Raw genomic sequence first — 12,635 nt, forward strand, 5'->3', positions numbered from 1 at the left:
TTTCCTTCTCAGCATGTTTGGGTACATTTGCAGTTTGTATTTAGTCCTAGTCAGAATCCACAGTGTAAGCCACCTGCTACTAGTGTTATTAAAACAGGGAGGTTAAGTCAGTTCCTAATGTAAATGTAGAAACTCAGTAGTTAGCATCAGCAAATTCAGCACATCCTGCTGCACTTAGATACATTGAATTTAATGTGTATTCTCTTGAATGAATCAGATTTCTGATCTTTACCTTATTTTTTTAACCTGTAAAAATATTTTTTAAAAAGTTAAAAATAAATAATAACCACCCCTGCTGCCAGAGAATTTCTGTAACCAATGTTTAACCTCCACTTCACTATCAACTCTCTGCTCAAGCAGTTAGGAAACCATAAATGCTTTGTACAGATGCTCAGGAAACTGAAAAATCATATCCAGTTAGGTAATGTAAAGGACAGTGATATATCAGGTGCTAAAACTGACCAGCAATAAGGAGTTTCCAGTTATCATTTTAAAAACAATTACTAGAATAATGTCACTGATCTCTAAAGAGAGCTTCTCCAACCCTCCTTTCTAACCTAGATAAGCCTTGCCTGTTGCCTTCACCTCTGGTAGCATTGGAGCCGCTCAGGCTTTGAACTCCTGACTGCAAGGCCATTTGTTGCTACCTCTCTTGCAGTGATGTGTTGCACAAAGACTGTGCAGCAAAACAAGGAGGGCATTTATCAAGGTGCTGCTCTCCTAGCTGATCATAGCCATTCTGAACCTTTGCTGATTTGCATCAGAGAGGCTGAGATCACAAAGCCATTTCAGCAAACATGATATATTGGCATTTAGAGTCTAAGTTTAGCCCTTAGCTTTGGCCCAGACCACTTAAATTATAAATGTATTCTCTGTCTGCATCTTCTTACTGGGCAGCTATTCACAACCCATTGAAATGGTACCCCCATTGCCCTCTGTGGCTTAAAATCTTAACATTCTTCTTGACTTAAGGAAGGAAACAGAAAAACTATAATTACAGTCTTAATACTCCTCACACGCTCTTTGCCAGTATTACTTCGTGAAGGAATATACATTTTCTATCTTCTCTCCACATTTTTTAATTTGCACTTTCTTTTCTGCCTGCAGTTCTAACTGGGCAGCCAAGAAGTGTGTGTATAGATATATTGCATAAAAATAGCTAAACTTCTGTTGTCCACTCTAGCTTATATTAAATATACCTTTGTTTTAGAAAGATCTTGCTTTACAGGATGACATTAAAAATGTTTTCATCTTTGGAATGTAATTTGAAAATGATGAAAATGAGGTAAGGATTTGTTTTGCCTGATTTCAGTAGCTTTTTTACTTTTTATACTAGCAAAGTAGAGTACTAATTTATGTGATAATCATGTGGAATTCTTTTATAATAAATAACATTATTTCCTTATTTAAAATTAGATGAACAAGACAAGGATTGTGTTAAAAATCTCTTAAAGTTATGTTTCTTCAGACTGAATTTAGACCTGTATTTTTTGGGGGACAGGTGCAGTAGACTCAGGATCTTCTTCTTCCTCTTCGTCATCCAGCTTTGTGAATGGTGCTACCAGCAAAAATCTCCCAGCTGTCCAAACTGTTGCTCCAATGCCAGAGGATTCAGCTGAGAACATGAGGTACATGAGTTCTATTTTTTAATACAATTTCATACATGCAAAGTAGCATAAAATAAAAAAATTAAATGTATTTCACCTCCTCTAGTATGCATTGGTGTAGTTACTGATATAATACAGTGTATATTTGTGTATTTTTTAGTACTAAGAATGTATATACTAAAATAACACTTAACTGAAAAGTGTTCAAACTATACCAAACATTAAAACTTAATTAAAAGTTATTTTGAGATTTTGCATCACACAGTAGTGACAGTAAGAACTGGAATGTAAGCAAAATTTAACAATAGTAAGTTGAAAGAGAGACACAAACCTTTCTGAACTAACAAAGCCAGACGTGTGTTTGTGCACCAGACCTGAGTTGGTGTTGCAGGAGACTCATGCCATGGGAGAGCTAATACTGCCCTTATCCTGACTGACAGCCAGGAAAGCACCCTCTGAAATTCCAGTTAAATATCTTTGTGTAGTAGGTTATATTTTTATAAGAGCATTCAGTTGTGCCACAGCACACTTCAGAGACAAATATTTGACCTTTTCAAGGTCAAATATGCTCTAAAGTAGGCACATAGGGCGTACTGAGGAGCTTTCAAGTGTTCCATAATTGGCCAGAGACACATCAAGGTATGGTTTCAAGAAAATGGGACTGAAATAGCAACCAAGCTCATGGAGAAGAGAATTTCATTCCCTGAAATGAGCTAGGTAGTAAATAAACTTAAATCAAGGGCCCTCTATAACCTGTTTAAAAAAAAAAAAAAGTATTGATGCTTCACTGGAACAGGCTGCCCAGGGAGGTTGTGGAGTCTCCCTCTCTGGAGGTATTCAAAACCTGCCTGGATGTGTTCCTTTGTGACCTGGTATAGGTGATCCTGCTCTGGCAGGCGGGGTTGGACTAAGTGATCTTTTGAGGTTGCTTCCAGCCCCTGACATTCTGTGATTCTGTGTGCTTCAGTGATTTAACATACAGTGCAAAAAATGCCTCCTTTTTTTTATGTTGCACACAGTATCAGAAATGTAGATAGTTAGCTCAAGAAATGTCTTTTGGGCTTTTTTCCTTTTTCTGCCCTCTCCCAAGAAACAATTAAAACTTTATAGTAGATAACTTTCAGTGTTCTCCCTTTGAATTCATTGTGCTTCAGCTTTTATGAGGTTATAAATCACTGTTATCTTTAAGAAACAACAACAAAAATAAACCAATTAAAAAAAAACCAAAACAGCAAAACACAAAAACAAAGAAAAAGTATTTCAAAGCATTTCAGTCATGAAAACTGCTTACATTAATCTCCACAGGGAGTTCCCTAATGCAAGATGCATTACAAGGTATAATAGATGTTAGAAACAGCTGTAGAATCAGATCAGTCTCTCTGTTTTGCTGCACTGTGTGCACATGTGTGGACAAGAAAAGCAGTAGATGGGCTACCTGTTTGCCTTGAAGCATTTTTTGGGGGTATGCTTTTTCTAAATTCTGTTTGTTCTTTTTGAGGACCAGAACTCAGTCAGTATTCAAAATGTAGGTGCACCAGGGATTTGTATGGAGAAAAAAGAAACCCTTTTGTTCTTTCTTCTTTATTGAAATATTAATTTCTGTCCTTTGATCTGCTTTTTTAAACAGTGCTAAACTTTGTTCTCAGATATTCACAGATATTATTTCCAGTTTCCCATGAATAGATCTATAATAATCAAGACCTATCAGCTATCCATTTAAGAATATGTTGATTAATAGCACATCCACACTTCCCATATTACTTGATTCTTATCTTAAAAAAAGATTTAAATGTAAAATTTTTGATCTTGATTTTTTTTAATTGTATGTAAAGTTTTCAGAGTTAAATGTACTCTAAAATCAGGCCTTCTAAACAAATTTACTGTGAAAGCATTATTTTAAACGTGGTTTAGAGAAGTCTGGATTAATCTAGTAGGCCTTTTATCTCCAGCAGCAAAAGCTTGGGGTATCACAGTATCACCAAGGTTGGAAGAGACCTCACAGATCATCAAGTCCAACCCTTTACCACAGAGCTCAAGGCTAGACCATGGCACCAAGTGCCATGTCCAATCCTGCCTTGAACAGCCCCAGGGACGGCGACTCCATCACCTCCCTGGGCAGCCCATTCCAGTGCCCAATGACTCTCTCAGTGAAGAACTTTCTCCTCACCTCAAGTCTAAATTTCCCTTGGCGCAGCCTGAGGCTGTGTCCTCTTGTTCTGGTGCTGGCCACCTGAGAGAAGAGAGCAACCTCCTCCTGGCCACAACCACCCTTCAGGTAGTTGTAGACAGCAATAAGGTCACCCCTGAGCCTCCTCTTCTCCAGGCTAAACAATCCCAGCTGCCTCAGCCTCTCCTCATAGGGCTGTGCTCGAGGCCTCTCACCAGCCTCGTCGCCCTTCTCTGGACACACTCAAGCATCTCAATGTCCCTCTTAAACTGGGGGGCCCAGAACTGAACACAGGACTCAACGTGTGGGTAGATTCACATTGAAAATTTAAAACTGTAAACTGTACAGGAGAAACTCTAAGAAATGCAGGTGACTACATGCATTTCCAGATATAGTCAATAAAGGCTTTAGCATAGTGCAATTCACTTCGACTAATTATCTAAACCAAAAGCTGGTGATATGAATCCATCCTTTAGAATACTAGAAAATCACTATTTGAATTTGAAATGGGAAAGCAGGATCCTGAAAGAAAATAAGCTGTAGGGATTCAGTAATTTTAAGCTAATGAATGAAAGCTTCCAATTTATTTCTAGTATCAGCTTTCTTTTAAATTAAGGGATATTCATGTGATATGAATTTAAAAGTCCACATTTATATATTGTTTATAGATAGTAGATACAGCATAAAATTTAAATGTCAATGTTCACTCTCTTAGATTCTGTCAATAAATGTAGCTGGTTCCTGTAACCACACCTATAAATGCCAATATTTTGGTGTCACGATTCATACACAAAGAAAACCACTTCAGCCACCAGCAGTCTGAAAAAGAACAGCAAAAGTTCTTGGTACACAAAAATATGTATGCAATTTCATTTCTGTTTTAAAGTAATAGTTCACTACTTTGAGATAACACAGCAGGTTTGTAATCTTGGCATAAGAGTTTCAGAGGGCATAGGTGTTGTGCTCCATTAAGTTTGAAAAAGAAAGAAGGATCCTAAGGGGTACAGTCCTTGGCACACTGCTGATGCTTGCATGCTGTTGCTAAGTTTGTATCCTCAGACAAAGAAATATAATCTCTGATGTTCAAGAAGCAAACAGAAATCACACTTATTTTCATTTCACGAGGTAAAATTAAAGAAAGCTTTAAGCTTCCAGGAGCCTCATTAGGCAGAGAGGTAAAAATGCAAAGGCAAATTGATTTACTGATTATGACTGACAGTAATTTTAACTGATTATGTTTCCTCAAATTTGAAAAAAAAATATTACTGATTTTCTTGATAACTGTGCTAGTCCACTTCCCTCTGCTAGTCCTACACTCCCATTGCAATGCTAGATGTTATTTGAATGCTTGAACAAAAAGGGAGTTACTCATGATTGCTTTGAGTGTGTAAAACTTCTTTTTCTTTCAAGCTTTCAAAGTTATATAAAAAGTCAAGATGCCTATAAACTGAGACAGCTGAAACAGAATTATGTTCGAATATCTGACACTCTTCTTATCATCTTTGAAAATGGGAACAAAAGTTTTACTTGTTCTGGAGTACTCTGTGAATGTTGTAGAATTTGAGACTGACATGCTGCTGACTCTGACATGACATTTGCATTTACTTAAAGCCATTTAAACACTAAAGAGTGATCAAATTATGATCATCCTCTTTTCTGAAGAAGCTTACAGCAACTTCAAAACAGGTATGATTTGACATAATTTAACTTTTGCTATTAAATATTCTTCTGAACATGGTCTTTATTTTTTCCTCAGTATCACTGCAAAGCTTGAAAGAGCTTTAGAAAAGGTGGCCCCTCTCTTACGAGAAATTTTTGTCGACTTTGCCCCTTTTCTATCCCGAACATTGTTGGGCAGTCATGGACAAGAGCTGTTGATTGAAGGTACTATTTCTGTTATAAAATTGTGTTATTTTAGCTATTAGTCGTGGTATGAATATTTCCTTTTCATAAGACTTTATGTAATTGATTTTGATATATAACTAGATTGGTTGTTAATGTGTTGTGATTTCACTTCCTCACATTTAACATCATTTAAAGAATTGAAAAATGAAAGCTTTTGTACTTCTTTTTTTTCCACGAGATGTTTTGCCATCTGTGAATACAAAAATCTCTCAATAATTTGCTTTTTCCTCCTCAGAATAATTATGTAAGCCTTTTAGCCTGACTTTGAAAAACAAATTAAAAAAAAATTAGTAAGTGTAATTGATTCCTATGGGAAAGGTCCATTGAATGGTGTAGTCCAACATCATCGATACATGTGTCTACATTTGGTAGGACACTGTTTGCTCAGGTGGGATTCAGACAGGTAGATAAGGAATTGTCCCTAGAGAAGAATAAGAAGTGATGACTTAAAAAAAAAGTGTCCTTGAATACTTTCAAGGATTTTTATGGGGTTTGAGTGTTGCCTTCAGTATTTTATTTATACATATGTTTTATCCAAGTGTTCGTGTACAGTTTTTCTGTGGTTTCAGTTATTATTCCTAGCAACACTGGCCCTTTTTTTATTATTCATGCTAGAAATAGTTGCACCTTGTAACTGAAATATTTTTTTAATCTAATTATTGTTTAATTAAATTACTTCTTAATAATGCCAAGAAGTGGTATAGTAGCTTAGTAATTCTCAGAAGCCTCAGGGGTTTTGTATGGCTTATTTTATAGCTATGAGTAACTTGCAATTCTTGGTAGTCTGACATTCTCATTGAGGTCATTGAGATGGCTGTAAGATATTTGCTGGATTCCATTCTCCTTTCAGTGAAGCTGATTGCAAAATGTGTAGTGGTGTTATCTTTTTCCATTTGAAAATGCATTAGTTGCAATTTAGTGTTTCTAGAATCCCAATAAAATAGTCTTTTATCAATTCAAGTAATTATTCACCAATACTGTTCTGACTTTGTTCTCTGGTGTGAACAGTGTTTCAGCAGTTCCCAGTATATCACAAAGACTGAAAAGCTAGAGGCCACAGGAGAGCCACACAACTACCAGGCAGTATGTGTTTATGTCATTGTCTATTTAGACAGAGACATGGTTTTGTTTACTGTAGCATTCTGCTAATACCCAGTTCAACTACTGTTCCAAATTTTGTCCCATCTGTGACTCAAGAGTCATTGTTTACTACCCAGAAGAGCTACTGTCCTTCCCATGACTTTCCCTTTCTCTTCAATCGCTGTCGCTTATAACTGATTTGTAAGAACTAGTCCTTGCTTCTAAAGATACTGAGAAAAAAAATCCAATCATGGTTTAGATTTTTACACTACATGCCTCAGGATTTGGATGCCTGTTTGTTTCCTCTAGAATAGCTGTTGTTTTTTTGTTTTTAACAGAGAACTCAGCAGCTTCCGTAGTCGTTGTGTACTACTTTTCTTTCTTCATTGTCTGTATGAGACCCTTGATCTCAACTAAACTGAATTGTTGCCTGCTTATGTTCCCTTTAAAAGGGAATTCTAAATTCTTCCCTAGACCATTACCTGATTTACTTTGATAATTTTTTGTCACTGTTTACTTAAAGCTGATGATGGTCCTTGAAGTTCTTGAAAGAACTTTCCATGTAGTGACTTTGCCAAACAGAGGGTTTAGTGGCGTGATTCAAGGTATATGAGTACACAGGATTCCTGTAGGGCTTTGATAATTTAAACCTGATTTTTACTGGCAAGCAGTAATTATCTTGACAGTTTTATAGGAAATAGTTTAAGCTGTTGCTTTATGTGTAAAGGTTTTGTTTTCATTATAACAATTTATGAGGAACAAATAAACTTTATGTAATCAAGTCTGCAGGTGCTGTTTGTCTTTCAAATAAATTACCACAAAAGTATCTGTTGCACAAAAGTATATATAGGATGTCCTTTTCTTTTCCTGATTATCCAAGTTCATAACATAAAAATACCTTCTCTCCTCTTTCAAATCCTCCATATGATGTCCATATGAAGTGCCTCCCCTATCACATTTTGCTAAAATCTAAATACTTTCCCTCAGGTCAGCCTTGATGGCCTGTGCCTTTTCTCTGGAGGTCTCTCTAGTGCTCTTGTGTATGCATGTGTGTGCACATTGCTTAATAATTTCAGATTTGGTGAAAAATAGCCAGTTTTCTGTACTGAGGAGGCAGCACAAAGGAAACAGGAACAGAAAAAAATATTTGTAATACTTTCAAAACAGATTAATTATGGAAAAATTATGCTGTGAAAGATGTGTTGTTAATACCTATTCAGGAAGTAAACAGACTCTGAGAGCTTCTCTGAGGGAGTGTTGCCCTGGGATGGATGACCGAGAGCTTGTGGGCCAGAATTTGAGTCAATGACAGGTGACACTATAGTGGGAGTCTGCTCCCACTGCCACCTTACCAAGAATAGAGAATTAGGCCCTCTATAAAGAGACAGGAGCAGCCTTATGTTTGCCTGCCTTGGTCTTCATGGGAGACTTTGACCCCAGTATATGTTTGAGAGAAAACACAGCAGTGCTCATGCAATTCAGGAGGTTCCTGTGAAGGAAAGGTGCTAGACTGGACCTTGTTCTTATTAACGAGGAGAGGCTGATGGAGAATGTGAAACTCAAGGGCAGGCTTGGCAGCAGTGATCATGAAATGGTGAAGTTCAGGATCATTAACGCAACAAAGAGGGTGTGCAGGAAGGTTGCTATGCTTGACTTCAAAGGAGCAGATTTTGCTACATTCAGAGATTAGCTAGGGAGAGTACCATGGGATTAAACTCTGGAGGCTAGAAGGTCTCAAGAAAGCTGGTCAGTAATTCATGTATTACATCCTTCAAGCCCAAGGGCAATGTGGCCCAGCAAAGAGGAGGGCAGACAAAAATGCCAGGGGGCCTACATAGATGAACAAGGCACTACTGGACACTCTTTGACACAAGAAGGAGGCCTACAGAGGGTGAAAGCAAGAACAGATATCCTAGCAGGAGTACAGAGGAGTTGTCTGAGTAGTCCATAAAGAAAAAAAATGGCTGGGGACATCAAGGGCAACAGAAAACCTAAGTGTGTCAGTGACAAAAGAAGGACTAAACAAGAAATGGACTCTCCCTGCAAGGAAACAGGAGACCTATTCACTGGGGATAAGGAGGAGACTGAGGTACTCAGTGGCATTTTTGCTTCAGTCTTCACCAGCATGAGCTGTAACCATACCATCCAAGCTACAGGAGGTAAGAACAAAAACTGGAAAAGTGAAAACACACTCACTAAAAGTGAAGGTCAGGCTCAAGACCACTGGAAGAATCACAAGTCCATGGGACCTGATGGAATCCATCTGCAGGTCCTGAGAAAGCTGACAAATGAAGTTGCTAAGCCATTATCCATCATATATGAGAAGTTGAGGTAGTCTGGTGAAGTTTCCACTGACTGGAAACGACAAAATAGAACACCATTTTCAAAAAGAGAAGAAAGGAAGATCTGGGGAACTATAGGGCAGACCATCTCACCTCTCTGCCCAGCAAGATCACAGAGCAGATCCTCTTGGGAACTCTGCTAAGACACGTAAAACAGGAGAAGTTGGGTACTAGTAGCCAGCATAGTGTCACCAGGGTCAAATTGTGCTTGAAAAACATGGTGCACTTTTATGAAGGGGTAATAGCACTGATGGAAAAAGGAAGAGCAATGGATGTTGCCCACTTGCACTTGTGCCAAGGCAAGTCTTCCCCTCTATGTACCATGTCCAGCTTTAGAGTCTCTAGCACAAGAAGGACATGTAACTACTAGAGCAGATTCAGAAGAGGCCCATAAAAATGAAGATAGGATGAGAGAGTTGAGATTTTTTTAACTCAAACAAGAGAAGACTCCAAATAGACCCTCCCAGTATTCGAAGGGGGCCTACAGGATAGTTGGAGAGGGACTTAGTACAAAGGTATGTTGTTATAGCATTAGGGGTAATGACTTCAAACTGGAAGAAGCTAGAATTTGATTACACGTTAGGAAGAAATTCCTTGCCATGGGGGTGGTGAGGCAGTGGAATAGGTTGCCCAGAGGAACAGTGGAGGCTCTAACGCTGGAAGTATTCAAAGTCAGGTTGGATGGGTCTTGAGCATCTTGGTCTAGTAGAAGGGGGATTGGAACTAGGTGATCCTTAAGGTCTCTTCCAAGCCAAACAATTGTGTGATTCTGTGGTATCTGAAAATATATATGCAATTTATGATCTCAGCTTTTTGTAGTAGCTGAACTGTCTTGAGCTTTTGGTGAAAACTCTTGCCATCATGCCATGCCACTTAATTTAATGGCTTTAGCTTGTACTATCAGTCTGTCCCATGGAAGAGTGGCTGGTTTGTTCTTTGAATTAGACAACTAAGCAGTGACTTCTTAACTCTTGAATGGTGTTGAAATGAACTGGCTGCAATCATCTTGTCAGCCTACACCAAAAACTTGGGCTACTCATACTCAGAATCACAGAACCTTAGAGGTCAGAAGGGGCCTCCAGAGATCGAGCCCAACCTCCCTGCCAAGGCAGGATCACCTAGGGTAGTTCTCACAGGAACACAACCGGGTGGCATTTGAAAGTCTCCAGAGAAGACTCCACAACCTCTCTGGGCATCCTGCTCCAGTGCTGCATCACCCTTGAAACTGTGTGCTCCATTACACTCAAAATTGTTAGTTTCCCACATTTGTTAATGAAAATTCCTAAGTGTGCCTAGTAGCAGAGGGGCTTTATGGTGTAGTAATCTGACATTGCAGAACATAGTTACGGGTAAAACTCTTAGTCAGTTTACTCTCTGCAGTAGTGCTCATTTTTGCCTCTGTTCCTAAAACCAGGTCTTTCTTCAAAGGTGTCTTATTACAGTCCAAATATTTCAACTTCCCAGAATTAGTGTCCTCTGTGATAGGTTGAAAATTGCAATTGAATGGAAATCATTTCAGAGTATACCAAAACCAGCCCATCACTACTGTGGTTCATCAAGTGAGGTTCTTTCAGTGCCACAGAGAACAGAAGTTGCAAAGGTTAAAGTTGTCCATATAGAATCTAATTGGAAACAAACATGCAATATGTGTAGGTCGCATATTTAAGCTTGGCAGCACTCATTGTGGAGTTCCATTTAACACTTGCACAGATATGTTTTCACTAACTCTAGTTTCCATATGGTCTGCAAATTCCCTCACATGCAAAGAGCATTACAACATTCTAGCTTTTAGGTGAAAATGTTACAGGCAAGTGTAATCTGATCTGTATCTGAAAGAACAGCTATATCCTCTTTTTGTTAAGCACAGATGGGTAAAAGTATTTTCACTACAGCTCTTCTTGGAGCGTCCTGAACTGTCACGACAGGTCCAAGATAGAAACACAGTGAGATAAAATGCTTTTCCTTCTCTTTAAGGGGATACCAAACAAACATTAGCAATGCTTTTTGTCTTCCAGTATCAGTTACCTGGCTGGAAGGTCAGCCAAGTAGCCCTTTTCCAAAAGAGCTCTTAGGATTTTTTTTTGGCATGCATTTGGTACACGCACAATTTAAATCAGATGAAAGAGAAAACATTTTCATGCTGATATGAGCAGAATCTGTTTCTCCTCGTTAACTCACCACATGGCCCTATGAAAATATCCAGAAGAAGTGGTGATGGACTAGTTTTGTATGGTGTTTGACAGGAAGCTTCTTGAAACAATTGAAAAACTGCTGAAAACACTCTTTTGGTAACCCCAGATAGAACTTGAGTGCTAAATGACACTACTTTAAAAACTCTCAAAGACCACAAGTGTAGCATCTACCAATGCTGGAACAATTCATTTCTGAACAATTAGAACATTGTAGCTGTTTTGCTGAGATATGGTAGGGGTCTGGAAATCCCTTATACTTTCTGGAAAAATAAAGGTACTTTTTGGTGCCTATCTGTGCTAGTTTGGAGCTAGCTAGAATGTTTTGGTGAGAAGAACTAGATCATAGGCTGTGAAAGGAAAACAGTGGTGATGTCTACTCCCGTCAGAGTCTTGCTGAAGGAGAAACAAAAACATTTGGTAACACTCTTGCCATTTTGTCTCACTTTTGCTCTGGCTGCTGGCTGAGCAACATCTTACTCCCTAACCTCACCTTCCACTCACCTTTGCTTCTTAACCTCTTGGCTGAACCTCTATTCTTCTTTAGGACTGGGGTAAGGCTGAGAGGGGCAGGGGGAAGGTGCAGGGGTGGTTGAGAGCCCCTCCTGGGGACTCAGGTTTCTGGGAGGGGAGTTCTGTTCCTGTATTACTTTTTACCTTGGCTTTCTCTTGGAAACCTTTTGGGACCTTTTCAGTATGTAGTCAACATTCTGAACAAAATAAATAAATTAATAAATATTAACAAGCAAGAGAATTAAAAAGTAGTGTAATGATTGCAAAATCCACATTAACTGGAATTTAGCAGCACATTAGTAAAACCTGAAGCTGTTCATAGTGCTGAAATGTCTACATGGCACTTTCTGATCCTACTTTCATATTCTTATTAACAGTCCTGATTACAATGCAGAATTGTTCCAGAAAAAGTTAACTGTTTAGACAGAGATATCCAAAATAAGAAGGAAAAAGAACAATCCACTTAAGGGATACATTGAGTCATTTTGTGGAATAACTGAAAATCTCCCAAACCAAAACCTGGATTTCAACACAGCCAAAGGCTGAGTCCAGTCTCTAGGAAGAAGTAATATAAACTATACCTAAAAAATAGGAGATGAAGGATGAAGCTATTCAAAAAGTATAGGGATTATTATAATAATTAGCATGTTTTGGCTTCTCTAAGCTCAGTGCTGAGGCAATGAAGACTTGTCTAATACCTAGATGAGTAGGAAAATATACGAGGAGGTGATTCCATTTCTGTGTGCAACTTCAGTACAACTCCTGCCATCTGGTTCTATAGTCAGCACTTCAAGAATGATGCACACACTGCAGAGGGAACAAAAGACCAGGG

At 38.5% G+C, this 12,635-nt stretch overlaps 1 protein-coding gene across 6 annotated transcripts in view; it reads left to right on the forward strand.

Moving 5' to 3' along the window:
- NBEA (neurobeachin) overlaps positions 1-12,635 on the forward strand; it is a 527,236-nt gene that overhangs the window by 217,429 nt on the left and 297,172 nt on the right. For all 6 annotated transcript variants that reach the window (XM_064173040.1, XM_064173052.1, XM_064173047.1 and 3 more), the window contains 2 exons: positions 1,502-1,628; positions 5,531-5,658. In XM_064173040.1, the coding sequence (XP_064029110.1) occupies positions 1,502-1,628; positions 5,531-5,658 (255 nt within the window). The remainder of the gene's footprint in view (positions 1-1,501; positions 1,629-5,530; positions 5,659-12,635) is intronic.

The sequence above is a fragment of the Pogoniulus pusillus genome, chromosome 3, assembly GCF_015220805.1.
Source record: "Pogoniulus pusillus isolate bPogPus1 chromosome 3, bPogPus1.pri, whole genome shotgun sequence".
NCBI lineage: Eukaryota > Metazoa > Chordata > Aves > Piciformes > Lybiidae > Pogoniulus > Pogoniulus pusillus.